The following is a 27,307-nucleotide window of genomic DNA, read 5'->3' as shown; positions in this document are numbered from 1 at the left end:
CCTTTAGTAATCTTTATTTTTTTTAATATTCTTTTACTTTTACCCCCTTTTTCTCCCCAATTTCATGGTATCCAATTGGTAGTTACAGTCTTGTCTCATCGCTGAATCTCCCATACGGACTCGGGAGAGGCGAAGGTCGAGAGCCATGCATGCTCCGAAACACAAGCCGCACTGCTTCTTAACACAATGCCCACTTAAGCTGGAAGCCACCTGCACCAATGTGTCGGAGGAAACACTGTGCACCGGGCAACCGTGTCAGCATGCACTGCTTCCGGGCCGCCACAGGAGTCGCTAGTGTGCAATGGGACAAGGACATCCCTGCCAGCCAAACACTCCACTAACCCGGACGACGCTGGGCCAATTGTGCGCCGCCCCATGGGTCGGCTGCGACAAAGGCTGCACCTTTAGTAATCTCACAAGCTGGAGAGGTCCAAGCAAATTTCTGGTAGGCATCAAGCATGAGAGTTTCAAGGAGAGAACACAAGCAGAGGAATCTGCTTTATAATATTGAGATGCAGCTCTGGTCTGCCAGACAGTGTGTGTACAGTAGACAGAGTGTGTGTTCATGTGTTCTCATTTGTCAATTACACTGCATTAGGGCTAATAGTTCTCATCCTGATTCCAATAGGCTACGGTTGATAACAAAATCGCTGAGTAGGATCCTGTGGGTGTGTGTGTGTGTGTGTGTGTGTGTGTGTGTGTGTGTGTGTGTGTGTGTGTGTGTGTGTGTGTGTGTGTGTGTGTGTGTGTGTGTGTGTGTGTGTGTGTGTGTGTGTGTGTGTGTGTGAGTGTGTGTGAGTGTGTGTGTGAGTGTGTGTGTGTGTGTGTAGTGTGGATGATGGGTGAGTGATTGGGTCTAGGCTAGTCTTTAGTGATGTGATACTACTGTATATCTGATATCCGCATGGTCCATTTGGAGGACGGCAGTGGTTGAGTGGTAATGTCCTGAAGTCATCTATGAGGTAATACAAACAATAAAGCGACCCATAGTGCTTCTCGGTAACAAACTGATCCATTACACTGGTGATACATGTGTCCTTTTCCTGCGGTCCAATTGAAATGTCTCAATGCAATTAGTAGCGACAGGAAACGCATGATTCCGCCTGGGTCTCTATTAACGATTAGTACCCATAAAAGCCTGATAAGCTGATTGAGTTAGACAGGGGGACAATACATTTATTTAAATTGACTGATTTCCTTACATGAACTGTAACTCAGTAAAATGCTGAAATTGTTGCATGTTGCATTTATATTTTTGTTCAGGGTAAATAAAAGAACTATCCACATTTTTAAAAAACTTTTTGGTAATTCTGGCATGGGAAATACACTTTCCAATGGGGGAAAAAACGTTAAGAAATATACAGAAAAATCTGTTCAATAAACAAACTACGTAACCCATAGCAAAACAGCCACTTGACCAGTTGCTCGTTTCACAGAGCCACAATGGACATTCCATCCAGGGTTGTGTTCATTAGGCACCAAACCAATGAAAACGGGAGGGACTATGTGGACTTGTCCAATTAGAAACCCTAATTACATTTTTCTGCTACAAAATGTTTTCTCTTAGTGCCCTAAGGAAGATGAGCCAGGTTATGCTCTTTGTTTTCCAGCTCCTTCTTCTTCTCCTGGTACAGTTTGAGTATGTAGTCGTCCGGGGCGATGCCCTGCTCTTTCAGCTCCGCCATGCTCTTCTCCAGCTTCACCGTGGTGCGGGCACTGCCCACCTTCCTGGCCGTGAGGTACAAGGTGAAATCCTTAAAGTCCATCAGGTGGCAGGAATCCCTATCGCACAAGTTGGGGAGGCTCGGAGTTGTCCGCTCCACTTTGGGGAAGAAGGTCAGGCCCGAGATCTTCTCTAGTTCCGATAGACTCACCTGGAAGTCCGTCAGTGGGCGCTTGAAGCCGATTGGCTGGTTGGGTATGACAAAGGCCCCGAGGGCCAAGGTTTTTGATGCCGATTGGTTGTTAGTCAAATCGCCCGATGCCGATTGCTCCTTCCCGACGAGGATGACTTTGAAGAGGTGGGTGGGGACGGCCACGTCGTCTTTGCCTATGACCTACACAAATAACAACACATTACGTTAAATCATGTTAAAATGCACTTTTTTTTTTGCATTTTGCATATTTTGGTCTACCCGTGCCTCGATAGATTGTGGACTAGGCTGTTCAGAGATACGACAGTGTTAGTTTATGAAGGCCTCGTAAAGAACAGATGGACTTATGCCTTCAACGCCCTGAGATCTCAAGGAGAGGTCCACGCTGATTTATGGTAAAGGTTGTTTGTTCTAGATTAAAGTAGCCTCTAATGGCCACATCAAATAATCCAGGAGCCAGGCAGATCCGCTTCAGCTGACATCCGCATATCTGTAGCTGTTGTTTTGATGGTGTCTGAGGTGGAACTGCATTAGAGCTGTCAAATCCACAAGCAGCACCTAAACAGGACATTGCCATTGCTTTGTTAGAGGGGCAATAACCATTCAGTTAAAGGGAGAATCATTCACCACACCTGCCCAGTGCCCGGGGCTCCAACTAAGGCCTTGACAAATCAGAGAGACCTCTCAATCGGTTACATTACTCGAATAAACGGGAGAACAGACTGTACACTAAGATCACATTTCCCTTCATAAGGTCATAAAATAAAATTGGGGTTGTGAAGGAAAGTACCGAAAATAAAACACATATAAACACATAAAAGACATAGTATCAAGGGTGGCTACTTTGAAGAACCTACAATATATTTAGATTTGTTTAACACTGTTTTCGTTAATACATGATTCCATGTGTTATTTCATAGTTTTGATGTCTTCACTATTATTCTACAATGTAGAAAATAGTAAAATAAAGAAACACCTTGAATGAGTAGCTGTGTCCAAACTTTCGACAGGTACTGTACAGGTACTGTACATATACAGTGGGGAGAACAAGTATTTGATACACTGCCGATTTTGCAGGTTTTCCTACTTACAAAGCATGTAGAGGTCTGTAATTTTTATCATAGGTACACTTCAACTGTGAGAGACGGAATCTAAAACAAAAATCCAGAAAATCACATTGTATGATTTTTAAGTAATTAATTTGCATTTTATTGCATGACATAAGTATTTGATCACTTACCAACCAGTAAGAATTCCGTCTCTCATGTCACGTTCTTAAACTAAAGTGGTGATCCTAACTGACCTAAGACAGGGAATTTTTACTAGGATTAAATGTCAGGAATTGTGAAAAACTGAGCTTAAATGTGTATATATACAGTAGAAGTCGGAAGTTTACATACACCGTAGCCAAATAAATAGGATTAAATGTCAGGAATTGTGAAAAACTGAGTTTAAATTTATTTGGCTACGGTGTATGTAAACTTCCGACTTCTACTGTATATATACACATTTAAGCTCAGTTTTTCACAATTCCTGACATTTAATCCTAGTAAAAATTCCCTGTTTTAGGTTAGTTAGGATCACCACTTAATTTTAAGAACGTGACATGTCAGAATAATACTAGAGAGAATTATTTATTTCAGCTTTTATTTCTAAATGTTATAATGGACAAAAAATGTGCTTTTCTTTCAAAAACAAAGACATTTCAAAGTGACGACAAACTTTTGAATGGTAATGTATATATATAATATCCCCATAAGGACAAAAGGTAGGCCTACTACACAGAGCTTTCATTCTTCTCTATGCTATCTCTCCACTCCATCCCTTCCTCTCTTTGTTTCTTCTTCCTCTCATTCTCTTTCTTCCTCCTCTCTAGGTGGGAGTCCTGTTCCTGCTGATGGGGGGACAGTGTGTTGGCCCCTGATAAACCACAGGGAGACCCCACTCCAGGGGAGTTCATCTGGGATGAAGACACTGCACTCCAGGCCTCTCCACCGCGGATGTTAGAGGCCGGCACTACCAACTTAAGGCGGGCATCCCCGGAGCCCTCTAAACCTCTCAATCCCTCACAGGAAACAAGGACCGCCTGGCAATACCCAGGGGGCACTGCCATGGCAACTGGAGAGGTAGCAACAGGAAATAATAAACTGTGGGTGTGTTGTGTGTGTTTAATCCCCACTGCTGCAGCTCAGGCCCCTGGTGGGTTTGGGGTTTCAATGGGTGGAACACGGCCCCTGTCGCAGATGATCTGTGTGTCTAGGTAACAGCCCTAGGGCTAGGTTCCCCAACTGGCGGGGAACCCATACACCTGTCACTGTGGCTTTATTTGGCCCCCGAAAAAGTGTTATTTTATTTATTATCATTTTTTATTGGTAGACATAAAAGACTGTAAAAACACCAGCAAATCAGCTCCCAAGTTATTTTGATGTAAAAAATCTGTTACAAAGTATTCACACGAATAATAGAGATATGTGATCGTATACAAATGTAAGCAAGGTTTGAAATTATTATGTTTTAGTTTTAGTCAAATATTATATCTGTTTGGGCGTCTTGCGGTCAATTTGCAGTCTACAAATTATTCTAAATTATGTTCTGGCCCCTTGACCATCGACTCGAGAAAAAATCTGCCTGCGGCTGAATCTAGTTGATGATCCCTGCCCTAGGGCAACCGGCTGTCCTTGTGGGTTTACACTCTGGGCCTCACTGGAGGACAAAGAAACACTCACAGCACACTTTCTCAGATAGAACAGCCACATTGGGGCAAAGCTTCGATGCAAACCTAACTAACGCAGAAGAAAACAAACACTAACCTAACCAGCCAACAGCATCCAGATATTCACTTTTTTTTTTTTAAAGCTACTAAACAGCCACTGTCAGAATCTAGCAAGTGTTGTTTGACGTTGAGTAATACTAATATTACGAGAGAGTTGGCATATTTTATTAATGACAATATGGGCAGTGTACAAAAGTCTCCATGAATAAATAACAACTTAGTACTTGTGTGCTTTCTGTGGGTTGGAAGTACTTGAAAAGAAGATGGGCTTCATCGACAAGAGGGATTTTTTGTGCAACAGTGACATCTAGTGGCCAAGAAGCTGCACTGTGATATGTCCAGAAATAACCATCATGTTATACGTAAGGGATAATCAACGAGGTGCTATGCGTTCTCCGGAGAAAAGAATGTATGACGTGAAGGTGTGTTCCACGACGCGCGAGTTACATTATTTTCCAAACAACGCATAGAGCCCCGAGTTGATTATCTATTTTATACAATGGCTACAATTTAACACATTTATAGCTAGAAATGTGTTCATTTGCAGGTAGAAATGTGTTCAACATCCACTGAAGTAGCTAACAACTTCACTAGATAGCGACAGTAGTTGCATTGGTAACCAAACAAACAGATTTACTAGTTTAGATAAAACCATTAGTCCTATCTTGCTATTATGAAAGTCGAATTCAGTAATGCCAATAATGTTTTCAATTTGACTTTTGCTTTCAAATGCAACTCAAACATAGAACATGTAAGAATTCAATGAACTACAGCCATTGAATTCTACTGCTGATATACTGTGCGTTACTTAAGCAATAAGGCTGATCTACCACGGTCTGATCTACCACGGCTTTTAGCATTCTGGGCTCGAACGACCCAGTTTATAATTCCCTTTATAAACTGGTATAAACTGGGTGGTTCAAGCCCTAAATGCTGACTGGCTGATAGCCGCGGTAGATCAGACCATATACCACAGGTATGACAAAACATTTATTTTTACTGCTCTTATTAAGTTGGTAACAAGTTTATAATAGCAATAAGGCACCTAGGGGGTTTGTGGTATATGGCCAATATACCACCGCTAAGGGCTGTATCCAGGCACTCCACATTGTGTCGTGCTAAGAACAGCCCTTAGCAGTGGTATATTGGCCATATACCACACCCCTTCGTGCCTTATTGCTTAAATAATGCACAGTATATCAGCAATAGAATTCAATGGCTATAGTTCATTCTTACATGTTCTATGTTTGAGCTGCATTTGGAAGCAAAGGTCAAATTGAAATGATTGGCATTGCTGAATTCTATTTTCATTATAGCAAGCTAGGACTAATAGGTTGGTTAGCTAAACTTGTAAATCTGTTTGTTTGGTTACCAAGGCAACTACTGTAGCTATCTAATGAACTTGCTAATTACTTCAGTGGATGTTGAACACCTTTCTTCCTGCAAATGTGTTAAATTATAGCCATGGTATAAAATAGATAATCAACTTGGGGCTCTATGTGTTCTCTGGAAAATAATGTAACTCCTTGGAAGGTTAGTTCCACTCCCCTAGCGTGTCGTGGTACACACCTTCCACATCATACATTTTTTCTCCAGAGAACGCATAGCTCCTCGTTGATTATCCCTTATTTATAAACTGGGTGGTTCGAGCCCTTAATGCTGATTGACTGACAGCCGCGGTAGATCAGACCGTATACGACGTGTATGACAAAACATTTATTTTTACTGCTCTTATTAAGTTGGTAACAAGTTTATAATAGCAATAAGGCACCTAGGGGGTTTGTGGTCTATGGCCAATAGACCACCGCTAAGGGCTGTATCCAGGCACTCCACATTGTGTCGTGCTAAGAACAGCCATTAGCCGTGGTATATTGGCCATATACCACACCCCCTCGTGCATTATTGCTTAAATAATGCACACTCTAGAATGCCCTTCAAGCCAATTAGAAACGAGTATTCAACAATGTCATGGTATAATTAAGCGATGATGCCCAAGAAGGCGGTGTTTCGAGGATATATAACCAGTTTCTAATAGCAATAAGGCACCTTGGGGGTTTATGGTATATGCCATTGGAGAATATATTGGCACGGTTTGCCAATATATCCTAACAGCACCCATGCCAATATTTCCTCCCAACAACCAGCTTCGAGGGCATTATCACTTTTATAGGTTAACAACAGGTTAACAACATATTCAAATAATGGACATATTTTCATTAAAAACATTATTTTGATGAATTTATTCATGCCTGTTCATCCTTCCACAAGATATAGTCCCGACACAAATCTAGGGTTGCTACACAAGCCTACTGGTCATTCGTTCTATCGGTTCGGTTGCCAGTAAATCTATGGATTTAGTCAAGTCAAACACAGTACAGACAGAATAACAGCAAAGTAGCTGCATTTGTTTGTTTAAGCTGTTTTCCAGTGATTATTTGGGGGATACATCCATAACAATGAGCTAATGATGTGCGATTTAGCCTGGCATAGAACATTTGCTCGCTCGCCAGGCCACTGTTCAGAAGAGACAGCTAACACAATCACTTCAAACTAAAGCCGGAATGACAGCAAACTAGTTGCATTTCTTGTTTTTCTATTGACATTTATTTGTATATATCCATAAAAATTATGCTGATTCAGGATTTCGACTGGCTGAGAAAAACTGCCAGCCTGTCTGTCTCGTCCTGACTACCGACACGTTCATTGCCATAGGACAGCTGGAGATTGAATTTCAATATTGAAACAATGTTGCAAATGTCGGAGAGACAGATCTAGTATATAAATGAGCTGAGTTGATGAGACAGTGGATTGCGCAGTCAGATGGAACGGAGTAAATAGTCATTTTAACATCATAGTTTTAGCCGGTGGTAACTCGTGGAATAGACACTGGCTGGAATGCGGAGTTTTAACCATTCAGCATCCAGGATAAGACCCACCCGTTGTATAATGTAGTATATAGATCAGGGGTATTCAACGCTTGCCCCACGAGGTCCGAAACCTGCTGGTTTTGTGTTCTACCTGATAATTAATTGCACCCACCTGGTGTCCCAGGTCTAAATCAGTCCCTGATTATAGGGGAACAATGACAAAATGCATTGGAACTGTCTTTGAGGTCCAGAATTGAGTTAGAGGGGTATAGATTATAACAATTATACACAGTGCGTTCGGAAACTATTCAGACCCCTTGACTTTTTCCCCGTTTTGTTACGTTACAGCCTTATTCTAAAATGTATTAAATTGATGTTTTTTCTCATCAATCTACACACAATACCCCATAACGATAAAGCGAAAATAGTTTTTTCACATTAATGGCTAATTTATTATAAAAATAAAACTGAAATACCTTATTTAGATAAGTATTCAGACCCTTTGCTATGAGACTCGAAATTGAGATAATGTGCATCCTGTTTCCATTGATCATCCTTGAGATGTTTCGACAACTTGATTGGAGTCCACCTGTAGTAAATTCAATTGATTGGACATGATTTGGAAAAGCACACACCTGTCTATATAAGGTCCAACAGTTGACAGTGCATGTCAGAGAAAAAAATCAAGCAATGAGGTCGAAGGAATTGTCTGAAGAGCTCCAAAACATGATTGTGTCGAAGCACAGATCTGGGGAAGGGTACTAAAAAAAGTACACAGCATTGAAGGTCCCCAAGAACACAGTGGCCTCACTCCTTAAATGTAAGAAGTTTGGAACCACCAACTCTTCCTAGAGCTGGCCTCCCGGCCAAACTGAGCAATCGGGGAAGAAGGGCCTTGGTCAGGGAGGTGACCAAGAACCCGATGGTCACTCTGATAGAGCTCCAGAGTTCCTCTGTGGAGATGGGAGAACCTTCCAGAAGGACAGGTTCTGCAGCACTCCACCAATCAGGCCTTTATGGTAGAGTGGCTAGACAGAAGGCACTCCTCAGTAAAAGGCACATCACAGCCCACTTGGAGTTTACAAAAAGGCACCTAAAGACTCTCAGACCATGAAAAACAAGATTCTCTGGTCTGATGAAACCAAGATTGAACTCTTTGGCCTGAATGCCAAGCGTCACATCTGTAGGAAACCTGGCACCATCCCTACTGTGAAGCATGGTGGTGGCGGCATCATGCTGTGGGGATGTCTTTCAGTGGCAGGGACTGGGAAACTAGTCTGGACCGAGGGAAAGATGAACAGAGCAAAGTACAGAGAGATCCTTGATGAAAACCTGCTCCAGAGCGCTCAGGACCTCAGACTGGGGCGAAGGTTCACCTTCCAACAGGACAATGACCGTAAGCACACAGCCAATACAACGCAGGAGTGGATTCGTGGACAAGTCTCTGAATGTCCTTGAGTGGCCCAGCCAGAGACTGGAATTAAACCCGATCGAACGTCTCTGGAGAGACCTGAAAATAGCTGTGCAGCAACGCTCCCCATCCAACCTGACAAAGCTTGAGAGGATCTACAGAGAAGAATGGGAGAAGCTCCCCAAATACAGGTGTGCCAAGCTTGTAGCGTCGTAGCCAAGAAGACTCGAGGCTGTAATCGTTGCCAAAGGTGCTTCAACAAAGTACTGAGCAAAGGGTCTGAATACTTATGGAAATGTGATATTTCCATATTTTTTTTATCAATTTGCAAACATTTCTAAAAAAAAAATATTTGGATTTGTCATTATGGTGTATTGTGTGTAGATCGATGAGGATGTTTTCTTTTTAATCAATTTTAGAATAAGACTTTAACGTAACAAAATGTGGAAAAGGTCAAGGGGTCTAAATACTTTACGAGTACATTTGGAGCTCTCAGACAAACCACTGACATTGAGTGGACACTGTACCCTAGTCACATTTCCCCCATTAATGGTTAAGGTTAGGATTTGGGGAAATCCTAGATCTGTACCTAGGGAAAACTTCACCCTGGACTGTACAGTGTGGCCCGCCTAACAGCTTCAGTTACCTGGTAGGACACTGTCTTTTTCCCATCAGCCCCCTCTTCAGAAAGGACCAGAGGTCCCGATATGACCCACACGTCATCAAAGCGCTTGGCCAGGTCCCTGCAGTACATCTCCAGTCTGAAATACAAAACAGTCTATTATACTGGGACAACACACAGTTCACAGACTTCAAAATGATCATTCAATTGATCATAAGTAAAGTTTGGCTTCAAGGTACAATAGCTTAGATGAAGAGAGTTTTATTTCAGCATAGGTCATTCCATTTATATACAGTACTAGGACCAAGTAGTATCACCTAACTTGTGGAACAAATGCAATGAATATCACTGGGGGTTCCCATATACCTGTTCCAGTATCCAGCGTTGTTTTCATAGTTCTGGGGCACAATGTTCGATAGGTAGAAGGTTTCAGCCATTGACTGCTGTTAATAGGAACAGAAAGGAGAGAATTCTGTGAGACCAGTTCACCTCACATGCCATCAAAACAAGAAAAGGTCTTAACAAACCACTGGTGTAAATCACATCAACTAAGGACAAGACATTACTCCAAGCTCAACCTACGACACTAAATGTCACCAATATGTTGGATAGGTGTGATGTGCTGGGTACCTCTGAGGTCTTGTTGTCTCCTGCGGGGGCCATATGGCCCCTGGACCAGCCACTGCCCAGGTAGTCAGCATTGTGTGCAGTGAAGGGTTCTGCGATACTGGGGTCTGGCTTGAATTTACAGTGCTTTCTGTCGGCTTTCCCTGCGGCAGCAAGAAGAAGAGAATTAGCCTATATCTAGGATGTCTGTATAACAGCTGCCTATGACTATCCCAGTGAGCACAATACATTTTTTACTCATAGGGATATTATGACTACATTATTAGATTATCATTACAACATTATTACCCAATAGTTTCTCATGTGACAGGTGCTCTGCGACCCATCTTGGTGTTTTCATGGCTTGGTTGTAGGACAATGTGTGGTTGGCGTAGTATCGTATCTCAGCTCCTGTCAAGGGGAAGCCATACCGCCCTATGTCCTGCTGTGCCTGAGGAACTGTAACAAAGCATTGATGTTATTTACATAGGCAGAACTCACAAATATTGCAAAATTCTACCACATTTGGCTGGCTTCTGAAGTGACTAAGTTTAATATGAATCATTGGGTACTTGTGTATCAGCTATGATAATTGTTCATTAAGTAATCATTACGTATCATCTGTGTATACTGGCTAATTTCATTACAGGTGACGGCTAACTTAACTTAGCAAGCTAAATACTAATTTAAAAGCAAACCTTTCTCGGGCTCTCTCTGGTCCTCTGTGTCCTCATCCTTGTAAAGTTTCATCACTGCCACACATGATCCAGTGGTGACGGCGGCGCCGCACACAAAACCACCGACAAATCTAAAGAATTTAACATTCCCTGTCATCTTATATTCAACAGATAAAATACTTTGAAATAATGTGTCTTGTTGCTTTGTGTTTTTAGGTAGAAGTTATCACCAGCGTCTCGTGGGCAACACAAAGAAAAGTACATCCGGGTCACGAAATTTCGAAAATGTTCAAAATAAAAGTCTCCTACGTTCATGATATGTGAGAAATACCAGTCTAAACATGAACAATGATCCATATTTGTTTATATTTAAGTGACATTTGCACTTTTATTTGGGTCAAATAAATGCCCCAATGAAATACACTGTATATGCAATACAGTATATATGGGCTTATTATATTATTATGATGTTATTATATTGGCTTACATATTGGCTTAGAAAACTACTCCAGGTGCTGAAGTAAAAGTGGGGTTGAGGTTACTCACTAGAGACTGTAGAATCTATATACGTGATTTAATGGGGGACTGAGGTCTATGTGCCCAGCAACACTTTCTACTCCACCCACTCTCGTCTTGCCGTACTTCCCAAATCACGTCGTTGTCAAATCTCCCTTGGAAGTCTAGAGAACGTTCTGTAGCAAAAACGGTTTGAATGGTCCGCTGGCTCCCAGCCGCAAGATTTTGATTGGGTGTTACATTTCAAGAACCCGCCCCTTACACGCCCGTGGAAGGGGGTGCTGTATGTCATGTCAGTCACTGTTCCGTCCTTGTAGTTGTTGTCATGTCCGCGGGTTTCCTGTTAAATGGGCTACTTTGAAAACGATGTCGCGTGTGAATGTTTTTTTGTCGCAGTTTTTTTTTTGTTTTGTCTATTTCTAAGTTGCACCGCAGCCCCAATAGAATTTATCTTAAACATATATATATATATTTCACTGTGACCTGCTGCTGACTGCCAGGCTGTTGCTGAGTGAGTGTTGAGAGAGGTAGAGCTATTGGCGGAGTCACGTGAGCGAGAGGGGAGAGCAGCACGCGCGCACGTTCTAAACTCTCTGGTGACAAACACACCTTTTCTCCCTCCATTTCCATTAGTCCACATGGCTGCGCTTTGCTACCACCAAAAATATTGTGAAGGTTGAACATTATTTTGTTTTTGTAAGGACACAAAAAACAGGCAGTGGGAGAATCGATTTTTTTAAAGTAAAAAAAACGATGTGTTATTAGCTAGCTGGCTACAGTAGGCCACGTTGTTTGAGCTGGTAGCTAAACAGTGTGTAAAATTTGCTAAGTGAATTAAGTGTCATCAGCTAGCTAACTTCTTATTGGCTAGCTATCTTGATGTAATCATTGTAAATTAAAATACAGACTCCAAATGCATTTGTAGATAACAGCCATGGGATAGGGTGAAATTGCAGCTCCAGCTGTCAGTAAAGGGAGTGTACAGTAGACTACTGGATAGGGTGAGGTAATTACGTTAGAGGACATTATGACAATATTCTCCAGTTCCAGTCTATGTAAAGTCTATGTCCTCAGATATATAAAGCTTTGAAAGCCTGATTGCAATGAAGAGAGAGGTCCCAATGAATGTCCGAAGAGATTAAGGGTATATCCTATATGCCATGGGTTATATGTGTAGGCCTACCTATGTTAGCAAATATTGTATACATAAATATTTTAACATCACACAAAATGTATAAACATATTGCAATTGGAGCAGGCCGACCCTGCTGGAGGTCTGCTGGGTATGCAGGGTTTTCTTTCAGGCCAGCAATAATACACCTGATAATCAATTGATAATCAAGCGGGCTATTGCTAGGCTGGAATATAAATCTGCTAACCCAGTAGATCAGGGATCAGGTTAGCCACCGCTGGTATGGATTTTTTTTGTTCACCTTAAATTATGCTTTAGTAATAATAGCCTACTTGTTACTACTCAAGTACCTATTATTGTTTAGACTAAGATGTCTAATCTTTACATATGATCTTATTTGTACATGTTGAAGTCATGAGAAGAATCATGAAGTGTTGATTCTTTGAAGATTCTTTGAAGATCTCCAATCTGTTTTATTTGATTGTCACTCTCTCTCAGTATATCCGTTATGTGAATACATTTTTCAGCTTTGCCCATGGCATGCGTCGCCAATGCAGCCATAAACCTAGATAGAGTATGATGGCATTACTGACCTTATGGACATCTGTCATCTGAAGCAGAGAATAGCGAACCTCACACATTGTTTACATGTTGAGCTATATGCTCAATTTAAAATGATACCAGTAGACAATGAATATGAGGCAAACCATATACCAGATTTGGCCTTTTAAGTGCTGACATATAAAATAGTTTAGTGCAAATCCATCCCTTGTAATGTAGGTACAGTAGGAAAATAAAGAGATGAAAATTAAGCTACATGAGATGGGCATTACAGGTAACATTTTATTTCATTAATTTTAGCAATGGTGCTAGGAACATGATTGCAGATGGTTTTTTCAGCGGGTAGATCAGCTTTAATATTGCAGATAGATTGTGGCTTCCATCAATGTAATTGTCTGCATAATTTCCAATCCACCATATATGATTGCAGTTGTTCCCATAGATGGACAGTACATGGTTGATCTATGTATCACTGACCCTGGATACGCTAGCAACGGCTAACCTTTTAGGTCAATAATATGAAACAATTTTAAAAAAATGTTGTTGGCTTTATAATCGTGAGAGAAATTGAACTAGCTAGTAGCTAGCTAGTTATACCCTAGGTAGTTTACAAGTTAGCTGACTTCTCAAAATGAACGTCATTGTAGCTAGCTACTTCTTGTCCCTCATATTAACCTTTATAGCCAAATATCAATTCAGAAATGTCAAAATAAAAAATGTTGATATGGCCAGCATTGTTGACCATTTCTCCCCTCTTGTTGCAGCTTTAGCTCATCTCGAAATAAGAGTAATGCTTTGAAAACCAGCGCGCTGCAAATGTTCTAAAATGTTCTGTCACCAGTGCTTGTTTTGTTGAAATTCTTTGTCCTAACTCTTTTGGAGCTGAGGTCTATACGCCCAGCAACACTTTCTACTCCACCCACTCCATTGGTCCCAATGCAATACACTATAGGCCTATAAATTACATGTTAGTTTATATATAGAACAAACACACAACATGTAACAATTTCAAAGATTTTACTGAGTTACAGTTTATATAAGGAAATCAGTCAATTTAAATAAATTCATTAGGCCCTAATCTATGGATTTCACACGAGGGGGGTGCAGCCCTAGGTGGGCATAGCCCCATCCACTTGGCATCCAGGCCCACCCAATCAGAATGAGTTTTTTCCTACAAAAGGCCTTTATTAGACAGAAATACGATCCCGCAGGTGAAGAAGCCGGACGTGGAGGTCCTGAGCTGGCGTGGTTCCACGCGGTCTGCAGTTGTCAGGCCAGTTGGACGCATTGCCAAATTCTCTAAAACGACGTTGGAGGCGGCTTCTGATAGATAAATGAACATTACATTTTCCGGCAACAGCTTGTGGACATTCCTGCAGTCAGCATGCCAATTGTAGGCTCCCTCAAAACTTGAGACATCTGTGGCATTGTTTTGTGTGACAAAACCACACATTTTAAAGTGGCCTTTTATTGTCCCCAGCACAAGGTACACCTGTGTAATGATGTTGTTTAATCAGCTTCTTGATATGCCACACTGGTCAGGTAGATGGATTATCTTGGCAAAGGAAAAATGCTTACTAACAGGGATGTAAACAAATCTGTGCACCACATTTCAGAGAAATAAGCTTTGTGTGTGTATGGAAGATCTTGGGGATTTTTTATTTCAGCTCATGAAACATGGGACCAACACTTTACATGTTCCATTTATATTTTTGTTCAGTGTAGAAATAAAACTATTCTAGGTGCTGAAAAGTGGGGTTGGGATTACTCAATAGGGTCTGTAGAATCTATACATGGTGTTATTTCATGGGATACTGAGTAGTAGAAAGTGTTGCTGGGTATTAAGACCAGAGTCCCCCATATTATAACACCATATATAGATTCTGCAGGCCGTACTCCCAACCACATATTTACCTGCACAGATTATAATTTGTATATATATATATAAAGCCAATACGAAATATATATGCCTACAGTGTATTTGTCTGGCAGACACAAGCTCTCAAAGTATTCATAGCTCACTGTGTAGTCAAGTGGGTCGCACGTCAGCCAAACTAACTGTGTATTGCATTGGGACCAATAGAATGGGTGGAGTAGGTGTTGCTGGGTATTTAGACCAGAGTCCCCCAGTGAAATAACACCATACAGTACATAGCTTAAAGACCCTACTGAGTATTCCCAACTCCACTTTTACATCAGCACGTAGAGAAATTATTCTATAAGCCAATATGAAATTTATAGTAGAAAAATCTGCAGGGTATTTAGACCACAATCTCCCAAGAAATAACATATAATTCTAGTGCTAGATCAGTAGGGTCTGTAGAATATTATGTTCTTTACATTAATTTAACCATTTCTCAATGTATAATATTATATTTTATAAAGTAGTAATCTGTTTAGTTTAGATTTTTCACAATGTAGTTATAATTTGGGGTAGTGCATAATATTAAAATGTTACAAAGCTGCAAAATATATTTAGTATCTAACACTTTTGAAGGCAAAATAGGAAAACCGGAAGTCTTAATGTTGCTAGCATGACGCTAATCAAGTTGCCGGTTGGTTTCGTTTTCCAATGAGCTTTCTTTGAAACTATTGAACTTGAAACACGTGTGGTCAACAACAACAAAGCAAGCTTGGTGACGGAAGCACTAGAAATATAAACATTGCCCTCTGGTGGCAGGGGTATAAACAGAGCGGCAGCAAAGGAATTTACTGGTCTTGGATTTCTGGATAAAAGTTTATTGAATTTCTATCAACACGTTTTGCATTTCATTGAAACTACAATCAAGCACTAAAGAATGCCCTTTTCATTACAGATCAACAGATTTAGCCTATCACATAACCAAACCACAGGGTGTTTGTATGGAGAGTAAAAATAAAAAGGGACATCCTTAATTGATTTGCAAAAATGATGTACAGATTTTCAGTGTATCATGACACAATAACATGTTATATTTATGTGGTAGCAACTGAGCCTGGGGACAAGGTTAGCACAAAGCACTTGAATAGGCTACACTACCTCAAGCAAGAACAAATTGAGAATAATCAAAGAAATCACTAAATTGCTGCTGCGCTTTAATATAAGTTCCTTTAGGACATTCCATAGAAGAGCCTTGGAGAGTTCACATATTTCATTTGCATATATGCTAGAATGTGCAGTAATCTTGTGTAAGTATCAATAGTTGAGGCATTTAGCCCACTCCTGCATGGTAGTTCACTGCAGGTAGAGCATTTTAGAATTCCAGAGAATACACTGTCAGCTCCCTTCAAGGCCACTGTGGCTACACAGAACACACACAACGTTATCACAAAAACTTGTGATTGATAGAATTTCTCTTTCTATTATGGTGTGATGATTAACATCCTAGCACATTAGAAAACGTAAACATAATTCTGATGAACGGTCATTCTAAATGGACAACACATACACAATAAAGTAGGAACATGCTGCAATCAAATGCTTTAACAGTATTTTATTGTTTACTTTCATATACAAAAAGATACAATTGAAATAATCCATTCTAGTATTTTTTCTCTAACAGTCAGGGTGTAGTTGTTTCACACTGGGCAAATACTACATTCATACTGGTTTATTCTGGCACCAAGTGCAGAGTAGAAACAGCCACACCCCAACAACTAGGCAAATCTACTTGGATAATGAGTTCTAAAATTACCACAGTAAAAAGGAACAATGATCCACTGCAAATTAAAGAACTATGTTACACTGATCGTTCAAAAAGTCCTTATGTCATTACGGCAATACAATGGATGTTGGATTTTTCCAGGGCATTTCATATACATAAAACTTTTAAACATATTCTTCAATCCAAAAGAGGGGTTACAGCAACAATCTCAACTCTCCGTATACATTTTATCTTATACAGATTTGAGTATATTTGTTAAAATCAGTAGTACAAGCCATCTCTGTTCTACAATTTAGCTACAATAGTGAAACATAACCTACAACATTTACATTTCACGTATTCTGGTATAGAAACATCACTTTTAAATAAGACCCCTTGACAAAAACAAGAAACCCCCCCTTGACCCGTTTGCCGAATCCTGCACCCTTGTTTTGGTGGGTCTTGGAAGAAAGACATTGTGAATCAGTCCTTTGCAGTGGAATAGTTTTTCGGATTTGTTTGAACACTTCCATGTGCAAAGAGCCACTGATGAGCTCTTATGAGGGAAAAAAAACCAAAAAAACATTCCACATTGACATTGTTTACCAACAGCAAATTCCACCTGGTTTTAAAGGAGCGATAGAAACTGGCACTGTATGGAAGTGGCTTTTTAAAGCATTGAGTAGCAAGCTCTACTAACCCAGAGGCTACAAAGATATTGGACGTTCTTAGCGTTTAGTCATTGGCATTTAGAATCAATAGTTCTCCCCTGCTGGGGAAGGTCTTAATACTTAAGGAGGGTAAGTCGATTGCCCGGGCTCACAGCTCGCTGCTGCTGTTTGACACAAGCCCTGAACACTGATCTCTTGGAAAACGAGGTTATGATCACATGGCCTGAGTGACTGTCCGTGCACAGTAAATAAGTAACGTAATAACACTAAAAGATGCTCATAGAGAGTTGGGTAAAGTAAAATGAAGTAGATGTCTAAGAGGGATTGATGACAAATCTAAGGGTACAATGGTAATTAGTGTTGTTAGGGCTTTTTTTGTGAGCTAGACAGGACTATAATGAAATCTCATCCAATTTAATGTTATTTTTTTCTTCAGTTCTGTCAGATGACAGAGTGAGCTGTCAAACCAGTGTACACTAACAATTTCAGTTGGGAAAGTAGCAGAGGAAGCACTTGAACATGGTTTTCCATACAATACAATTTCTTTGCTGTTGAAAACTAGAGGCGAGAAGCTCGGAAAGGAAGAGGGTTTTCACATTGTCAAGGGGTGGATCATACATGTTACACCAGTACAAACGAGGTTTCCTGTTGGTATGACGAAAGTGTACATCATTTTTCTGTAGTATCGACGACTATCCAGCTAGCAACACTGTTTCACGTGAGGTCTGAGGTAATTGGTTCCTGAACAACCTGGATCTAAGACTGCATCCAGAATTACAGCTGGTCACTTTAAGATTTTTATATTAGATTATATATATATATATAGCATTTTTTGTCAGGTACTAATAACAAATAAACAGAGGGGCGCCGCAGCAGTGGCTTCAGCAACGACGATGAGGAAAATAAAAGGCACAACATCAGAACACCTCAGGATTTTAGTCCAAAGCTCCAGCAATAGCACTGATATTACATGCTGTTTGTATTCCAAGACTTCAGCTTTGTCATCATGAACCCAAATGTGACTATTGGTAATAATAGATCACTGATTTTAACCCATGTCCAATGCACTAAAGCTAAAATATTCATTTGGAAAGATGTGTTAAGTCCAGCTCCCATCCCTCTGCTCTCAGATAAAAGACTAAACTAGAGTGACGGTAGAATCATTAAAATGGCACCAGAGTGAAAACCCAGACAATGATGAAAGACCAGAGTAATACTTGCCTTTCCCATTGTGGCTAAAACTTTAAAACCACCGATTGGTATTGCATAATTCATCATAACAGTGACCCCCCCCAAAAAATTGAAAGAATTAAACCTTTAAGACCGCACGGCATATGTAATGCTGAGAGTGCAACGGGCCACTATTTGGAAAGAAACTTCAGAGCTTTCAATTTGGAAGTCTAACAACTCACTTTGTAGACCTTACTCCCTGCACTGACACTCCCTCCCCATCAAATGAATCCACTTAACTCTGGAAAAGGTGGCAAAAATGTCAAAGCAAGGAAATAACGTCAAATTATTTTGTCTAGCGTCTCAAATCATCAAAGTATCATAGGACAGAAAGATTTTGTCTCCGCTGTTCCACATAAACAGAAAGTGAGAGTGGAGACGCATTACAACTCTCAAATATAGAAAAAAAGAAAGACTTTGGTTCCCCTTCCTTCAGACTTAGGTGCAAGGAATTTGGCTACATGTTTTTCATGGTCAATGGTCTATAACGGAAGGTAAACCTATCATAACTCAACAAGCATTATGACCATGACTTGGGATCAGCAAACCCGCCAACCTTCCTCTTGACAACAAAGCGCATCTTGAACAAGATGTTTTGGTTGGTCGCTAGCTCAAGGGCTATTGCAGTACCTATGAGGTTATTCTGTCATACCAGAAACAATATGTAGGACTATTGCTGTAGATATTGCTTGCTACATTTATATCCAAACTTGCAATTTCTTGATCCCATTACATTTATAGCAGAAATACTGTAAACCATATTGTGTTACAATAAGCTTCCTGAAAAGATAGACATCAAACACTAACCTGATCATTTGACACAAACATAACCCTGATTTGCTAACAGGGCATTGAAATCAAAGCAAGAATACCTCCATCCTGGTTAATGATAAAATGGTGGGGAGTCAATCCAGAGAAACTAAAGTGCTAAACTAATATTACAGAGAAAGTGGGGCTCCTTGAAAAGTAGCCTCTTTACAGACCTAAATACATGTTAAAGTTTCCTAAGCCCAAAAGCCCAAATAAAGCTAGCTGTGCTTTTCCTACTCAAAGCAGCTGGATCGCAGCGATCTGCAGGCCCACATCAATCACTGGGGTTCATGATGACAAGAGATTGAAGTCATGAGTGTCTCAATGCTCTCACTTCTCCATGGGTATCCCTAAAACACCCTGAAAGACTGCTGGACATGGTTCCACTTACACACATGTGGAACGCTGCTAAACGATGTAGAACCTTAAAAGAACGTATGACACCGTGAATAATAACTTAAAGCTCTCGTCTGTAGGATGTAGTGTTTTTAAGGTGCTGAAGCCACCGCCACGGTGTCTCTTGTCAGTCAATGTGTGAGGAAAGGAGATGAACGGATGAGAATCCAGGGACACTACTACCCCCCCCCCCCTCCCCCCTTGAAGGCGCTATCAAATCAATCATCAATTGAGAACAATTTCATAAAAATATGACTATGCTTTAAAAAGTTAGAACGCTATAAATCGAGAGAGAAACTAATTTGGAGATGCGTTGCTTTGTATAAGGAAATTCAATGGTATCTCTTAGTTCTCAATTAGTCTTTTCTGTATAAATGCTTTCTTTTTTATAGAGGAATGGGATAAGTCATTAAAATACATTTTAAAAGCAATGACAAACCCAAGGTATATCATGGGGTATGCAAAAATATTACAGGTGAGACACGGTGGTGGGTGGATATTCATTTTTTGGGAAGAAAACCAAATACAAGGTTCAATGTCCCTTTAGGTAACGGAGAGGAAAAAAACTAGTTGGGGGGGGGGGGGGGAAGCCAGCACAAATCATGAATAATGCCTAGGTGCCATATATTGGTAGAATTCTACAACTGTATACAGCTATTTACACAATTTTCTTTCATTTATACAACATGTTGCAGTAGCACTATTTTTCCAAAACTCCCTAATCATAAAAGCCAAAAAAACTCACATTAAAATATACTTAATACAAGTCAACACAACTAACAAAATATATAACAGAACTCATACACGTAGAAAAATCTGAGGTATTTCTGGTTTGAGGTGGTCTGTGGTTCATTAATGTTTTTTTTGTTTTTTTGCGTTTCGTTTTATGTTTTATCTCTACTAGATTTTATTGTTCACCTCGGAAGCCTTGTACGTTGGTAGACATGACTTTTGCTGTTTTATGCATGTTTCCTTTACTACTGAGAGTTGCACGTGTAATGCACAGAAAAAAAGGAACACAGAAATATATTCATCTTTGAGTTGAAACAGCAGCATTGTGGACATTCACTGTTACATTATGGCATACGGAAATGTGGTTTCTTGCGTGCCACTTAAGACAAAAAAAGTTCCATGTTCGTTTTCGGTTTCTTTTTTTCCTTCTAATGAACGAGAACGTGTAACTAATCGTAATGAAGTTTAAACCGCTTGTTACGCTCGGTGCCCTGTCGAAAACGGTTCTACAATGCAGGACCTACCGGTCCAAACTAAGTTTGGTCCCTGTGCGAAAGAGGTAAATAACAAAGGGACCAGGCAGTGATGATTCAACTGTATTCCCTCCCGCTCAACACTAGTGAAGGATATAGGCTTTTGCTGAGGCCTAGAATGGGCCTCTGTGGAGAAGAGTCTAGGTCCTTAGCTCCCAATGTCCAATATACTGACTGAAATAAAGGAGAAGAAAAAAACGGAACAAAAATACATTTAACTTATCTTCAGATGTTTACGGCTGAAACTTTTTTCATGGTCTTAATCTCCATCCCTCTCCGCTACACACACACTCAGTCACTCTCACTGCACAAGTAGTCACACGCAAACACACACACACCCAAAATGCATACATATCTTCACCAGGGTCTTGCACCGATTGTGTTTTTTGTAGTTGTTTGAGCACGTTCCGTGTTTAGACTCCATTTTGATCTCAGATAAAAAGGCTCTGAACCAAGTCAGAAAAGCCCCTCCCACTAAAGTTTGCCCCCTCCAACCACTCAAGGGCGGCGGTTGTGGCTCTCGCCCTATTTTACGGGACGCGTTGCGATATCACCTCAAATCAACATCTCCTGCCCCTTGAGACTGGTTACCTGAGAAGTAGTTCCATACCAAACGCACTATCCAGATGATGTGATGTCCAATCTCTGAATGTAAGCCGTTTCCTTTTGAACTTTTCAACATGCACTCATAAGAATGCTGTAGCCAACCCCATCCATAGTCACCAGTCTGAACACAGAAAAAACCTAAATGAGTTCAGTTGTTTTCCCACTTTTCCCTGTGTTCTAGAGACACCCGTTAGTTCCGAAGGTTTGTATGGGACACGCTGTCGGAAAGGAAACGTTTTCTGAAAACTAAAATCCCTTGAGGAAGGTTAGTTGTGTGTAACAGTCTCAATGTTCCTACAAGGTTTTTGCAGCATTGTTGTATTTTCCAACGTGGTAGATGGTTGCTTGGTTGGTGGGTGAGTTGGTTGGTTCTGTCACAGGCAATCCTGTCCAGAAGACAGAAAAAGAGGAATAAACTAAACCCAAAGAAACTACTGAGAGCTGAAAACATCTGAGGTACCTGCACCTTGTCAGCATTCATAAGTCGGCACCTGAATGCGCTTTTGAGATGTCCATTTAGCTTTTTTTTGTCCTTTATTGATAAAAAAAAAACAACAGTATAGAAGTGTGCTGGTAATAGTGATCCGATCGGAAATAAAATAAAAATAATAATTAATCGAAAAAAAAATTTCAGGATAAAATAGCAGCTGCATTCATGTTTTTTTTCTGAGATCCGCTGAGGCTTAAGAAGAAGACGACGAGGGTGGTTGTTTTGTATGCTTGCTTGTCGCTCTGCGTTGGGAGGGTTGGTGGTGGTCGGGTTGAGACTCAGATACTGGACTCTTTGGGTGGCAAGTCCACGTTGGTGACAGAGGTCACCATGGAGACCAGGCAGTCCGAGGTAGGGGGGCTGGTCAGCCGGCGGATCTGCGAGATGCGCTCCTCCACGCAGCCAGCAGAGAGGCGCGCCTCCGCGTCATGGTCCCAGCACTCCTCTATCGTCTCACACATCGACTCCAGGCCCTGGGAGACACATCAGTTAGGACAGGAACTCAGCACTAAGCAAAACCAATCTGCTTATTTAGTGTTATTTAAGTGTTTATTACATGTATAAACATCTTATTCAGTGTTTGTTAGATGTGGGGGGGGGGGGGGGGCGGCGGCGTAGTTATGTCGTTGAACTGAGCGGACATGTTTTTAGTGCTTTCCTGCCAATTTCGGCTAAACTTCTTTTAATCTCTTATTTTAACTCCTCGTAACAAACAGCAATTTTCTTGGACAATGTCAGGCGTATCTACATCCATTATGAATCGACTTAAACATAGTCCTCCTAAAACAAGAAGAATATATCGCATCGACTACGTGGTCCAGGTTAGACCAGTTAGCCCTGCTAATTCAGCCAGCTCTACTAACCCAGTTAGCCCTGCAAGCTCCTCACACCACGAGTCCGACAACCAACGATGTAGACGACCTAAACCAGAACCAAGGGGTTTTGGAAGCAATCTCTGCCAAGAGGTTAGACTTTTTCATCAAACTCGAAGGTGTCCTAACAGGGATTAGTGAGGTTAAAAGTGACCATCAAGACTACTTCACACGCTTGGACGAATCAGAGGAATGCATTAGCATGGTGGAAGTTACTGTCGTCCCTTTCAAAACAATGACCGTAAAGTTGGATAAACAGGTGGCGGACCTTACTTCAAAACTAAGCTTGCTCGAGAACCACCACAGGAGGTCTAATTTGAGACTGGTTAATCTACCCAAAAAAGTGGAAAAATGTGACGTAGTTGCAAGAGAGAGAGATGTTTTACCGAGGCATTGGGGCCAGACAACTTTGCGGACCCCCTGCGCATTGAAAGAGCCCATTGCTTCCGGCTCCTACAGGCCCGAGAAACCACCCCTCTCATAGTCCTTATCATGAAGTTTCTCAACTTTCAAGACAAACTCCAAGTGATGCAGAAAGCCAGGGCTATGTATGGGCAAGGTGATATACGGGGACCAAGAGATCATGTTCTTCCCTGACCTATCCGTGGACTTGCACCAAAAAAGAAAAGGCAAACGTGAAAGTTAGACCAATTTCTCTTCTGAACTCCGACTCAAAAATTATTTCTAAAGCTTTAGCCAGGAGATTGGATAGAGTGCTCCCATATAATACAAAAAGACCAAAATGGCTTTGTGAAAAACCGTCAAGGTTTTCACAATGTGAGGAGAGTACTAAACATAGTGCAGTCCCCTGATAATGCCATACTCTACCTTGATGCAGAGAAGGCATTCGATAGAGTTGAGTGGTCTTATTTATTTGAAGTGCCTAAGAGACTTGGGTTTGGGAACTACTTCTGTAAATGGATTAAGATATGATATACAGACCCCACTGCAGAAGTTGACACTAACAACTTCATCTCACAACCATAAGTTTTTTCAGGGCACGAGACAAGGATGTCCAGCCAGTCCAGGATTATTTCCTTTAGCTTTGAACCCTTTGCCATTGCAGTAAGGTCCTACCCGTCAATTAGTGGAATTATAAAATCGGATTTTGAACATCGAGTGGCCATGTATGCTGATAATACCCTCTTATTCCTAACAGATCTAAAGAATTCTCTTCCCTCTTGTAATGGAAATTATATGATTAAAGGTTTGACTAAATTATTTCACTCTGAAACCATATAACCTGTTCAAATGTATTCGAAATTATAAGGCTATAATAAATGGGTTAAAAACTATATTCCAATACTGTGGGTGAGTAAGACACTGTTACTATTTCAAAATGAACAGGGCATAGTTGATAAGACAACCTTGTGAGAGGAACAGGAAAATGGGCCTCCCTAAGTTAGGGAGGGGAATAACTGCCCGAAAACGGCTAGGCTGGCAAAAGATAAAGAGACAGGTGGTCTGGGTACTGTGGAAAAAAAACAGCCGCCTAAAGCGGGGTGGAGTTCTCTACTGATGTAAGTTCATTTGTATGACGAAATGTGTAGTATAAAAGGCTGTGTGCATTGTATGGATTTTAGAGCTCTCGTAAATAAACATTCTGACCAATTGTAGGCTGGCTCTCCATCTGCTTCATTCAACCAGAATCTTACACCCTCTGGGGGGCAGACTGAGTAGTTTAATTGAAGTTCGGTTTAAGAACATTGATAACTTAATTCCCGTAACACCTCTCCAATTTAATTTATAACTTTGGGCAGTTTTCTGGGTTGAAAGTTAATAAAACCAAATCTTCTATCCTTTTCCTCAACAAGCAAGAGAGACTGCATCCAGTTGTACAGCATCCTTTGGTGAATGCAGAACAAGGTTTCATGTATCTTGGTATTAAAAATCACACCAGAAATAAGCTCCTTGAGTTCAACAAATGATGAACCCATGGTGACGAGTGCAACAGAACCCATCAACAGATGGACATCATTGCCTAGATCTATTATTGGTAGAATAAACATTATTAAGATGAATATCCTGCCCAAATGTTTTATCTATTTCAATCAATTCTTCTGGCTCCACCACCTTTTTTTTATCTCCCAAAGCTCAGAAAGATACTTCCAAATTGTATCTGGAGCAACAGAAAACCAAGGCTTAGACTTTCTCTCCTTTATTTGACCTAAGACAGAGGGGGGTTGCAACTTCCAAACCTACAGTGGTATTACTGGGCTACACAACTTAGGGCTGCAATGTTTTGGTTCTCCAAGAAGCTATACTTACCCTGGCTGCAGACTGAAATGCTGTCCACAAAAGGCTTAACTTTGGATGGATATTTGTACTCTGCTCTCTTTAAGAAGCTAACGAAGAATACTACTTATCCCTTTTTAACCTGTTGGGGCTAGGGGGCAGTATTTTCACGGCTGGATAAAAAAACGTACCCGATTTAATCTGGTTACTAATCCTACCCAGTAACTAGAATATGCATATACTTATTATATATGGATAGAAAACACCCCAAAGTTTCTAAAACTGTTTGAATGGTGTCTGTGAGTATAACAGAACTCATTTGGCAGGCAAAACCCTGAGACATTTTCTGACAGGAAGTGGATACCTGATGTGTTGAATTACCTTTAAGCCTATGCCATTGAAACACACAGGGGTTGATTAATGTTTTGGCACTTCCTATTGCTTCCACTAGATGTCACCAGCCTTTACAAAGTGTTTTGAGTCTTTTACTGTGAGATCTGACCGAACAAGAGCTTTGGAACGGTGATGGCCGATTAGACTCTGGCGCGCGAGTTCATGTTGGGTACCCTCGTTCCATTACGTTATAAAAGAGAATGCATTCATCCACCTTGAATATTATTCATGTTCTGGTTAAAAAAGGCACTAATGATTTGTGCTATACAACGTTTGACATGTTTGAACGAACGTAAATATATTTTTTCCCCTCGTTCATGACGAGAAGTCCGGCTGGCTTAGATCATGTGCTAACAACACAGAGCTTTTTGGACATAAATGATGAGCTTTTTTGAACAAAACTACATTCGTTATGGACCTGGGATTCCTGGAAGTGACATCTGATGAAGAGAATCAAAGGTAATGGATTATTTACATAGTATTTTCGATTTTAGATCTCTCCAACATGGCCGTTTGTCTGTATAGCAAAGCGTATTTTTCTGGGCGCAGTGCTCAGATTATTGCAAAGTGTGATTTCCCAGTAAGGTTATTTTTAAATCTGGCAAGTTGATTGCGTTCAAGAGATGTAAATCTATAATTCTTTAAATGACAATATAATATTTTACCAATGTTTTCTAATTTTAATTATTTAATTTGTGGTGCTGACTTGACTGCCGGTTATTGGAGGGAAACGATTTCCTGAACATCAACGCCATAGTAAACCGCTGTTTTTGGATATAAATATGAACTTGATAGAACTAAAAATGCATTTATTGTCTAACATAATGTCCTAGGAGTGTCATCTGATGGAGATTGTTAAAGGTTAGTGCATCATTTTAGCTGGTTTTATGGTTTTGGTGACACCCGTCTTTGAATTGACAAAACATTACACACAGCTATTGTCAATGTACTCTCCTAACATAATCTAACTTTATGCTTTCGCCGTAAAACCTTTTTGAAATCGGACAACGTGGTTAGATTAAGGAGATGTTTATCTTTGAAAGGGTGTAAGATAGTTGTATGTTTGAAAAATCTGAATTTTGACATTTATTTGGTTTCAAATTTGCCGCTCTTGAAATGCACCTGCTGTTGATAGGGTGCACCACGGGTGGCACGCTAGCGTCCCACATAGCTCCAAGAGGTTAACAAACACCCTAACTATATGGCATGATGTACAGAAATATCTGGGCGAATCCCCTGTATTATCCAGTTTTACAACAATTTGGTGCAATGACAATTTCACACCTTAAAGAATGGGCAAGAAAAGATATTGTTAAAGTAATGAATTTATACAATGAAAAAGGGCTCATGTTGTTTGAAGAACTAAAGGTAAGATTTAACTTAACACAAAAGCATTTTTTCAAATACTGACAATTGAGAAGCTTTATTTTTTCCAGTCTACAACAATCTGCCCTACAACCTCCTTTGACCACTTTAGAAACGCTCTCTGTTAATGTGTTATGGGAGAGGTCAGATGACATCATTATATGGGAAAATGATAGCTACTCACAAAGACAACTCTGATAGTAAGAGACTTCAGTGGATACAAGATTTGCAGGAAGATATTTCAGCAGAGGACTGGGGTATGATATGCTCTAGAGCTCAGATACAGACAAACACCTGCCTGAGATTGCTGCA

At 40.6% G+C, this 27,307-nt stretch overlaps 2 protein-coding genes across 2 annotated transcripts in view; both read right to left on the bottom strand.

Moving 5' to 3' along the window:
- Positions 1-1,150: 1,150 nt before the first annotated feature.
- On the bottom strand, positions 1,151-11,093 carry exog (exo/endonuclease G). The gene is made up of 6 exons (XM_014181339.3): positions 10,852-11,093; positions 10,463-10,612; positions 10,178-10,317; positions 9,914-9,990; positions 9,572-9,686; positions 1,151-2,057 (listed from the first exon to the last, which is right to left on the bottom strand). The coding sequence occupies exons 1-6, from the start codon at positions 10,985-10,987 to the stop codon at positions 1,572-1,574; spliced, it is 1,104 nt and encodes a 367-aa protein (XP_014036814.1). The 5' UTR covers positions 10,988-11,093; the 3' UTR covers positions 1,151-1,571.
- A 5,404-nt stretch (positions 11,094-16,497) lies between these two features.
- LOC106590375 (activin receptor type-2B) overlaps positions 16,498-27,307 on the bottom strand; it is a 66,512-nt gene continuing 55,702 nt past the window's right edge. The window contains exon 11 of the mRNA XM_014181341.3: positions 16,498-22,603. Coding sequence (XP_014036816.1) covers positions 22,409-22,603 — 195 coding nt within the window. The 3' untranslated portion in view covers positions 16,498-22,408. The remainder of the gene's footprint in view (positions 22,604-27,307) is intronic.

This window comes from Salmo salar, chromosome 29 (genome assembly GCF_965601325.2).
Source record: "Salmo salar chromosome 29, fSalSal1, whole genome shotgun sequence".
Lineage (NCBI taxonomy): Eukaryota > Metazoa > Chordata > Actinopteri > Salmoniformes > Salmonidae > Salmo > Salmo salar.
The sequence above is the reverse complement of the archived record's forward strand: the minus strand, read 5'-3'. Positions and strand labels throughout refer to the sequence as shown.

What these genes read in the sequence shown, in the direction of transcription:
- exog (XM_014181339.3), bottom strand. Translation starts at nt 10,987, where the DNA reads ATGACAGGGAATGTTAAATTCTTTAGATTTGTCGGTGGTTTTGTGTGC. An exon ending in CCAGAGAGAGCCCGAGAAAG is followed by an intron (nt 10,613 to 10,851) that starts GTTTGCTTTTAA and finishes GCTTTGTTACAG; the next exon opens with TTCCTCAGGCACAGCAGGAC. An exon ending in AAAAGACAGTGTCCTACCAG is followed by an intron (nt 2,058 to 9,571) that starts GTAACTGAAGCT and finishes TTATTTGTGTAG; the next exon opens with GTCATAGGCAAAGACGACGT.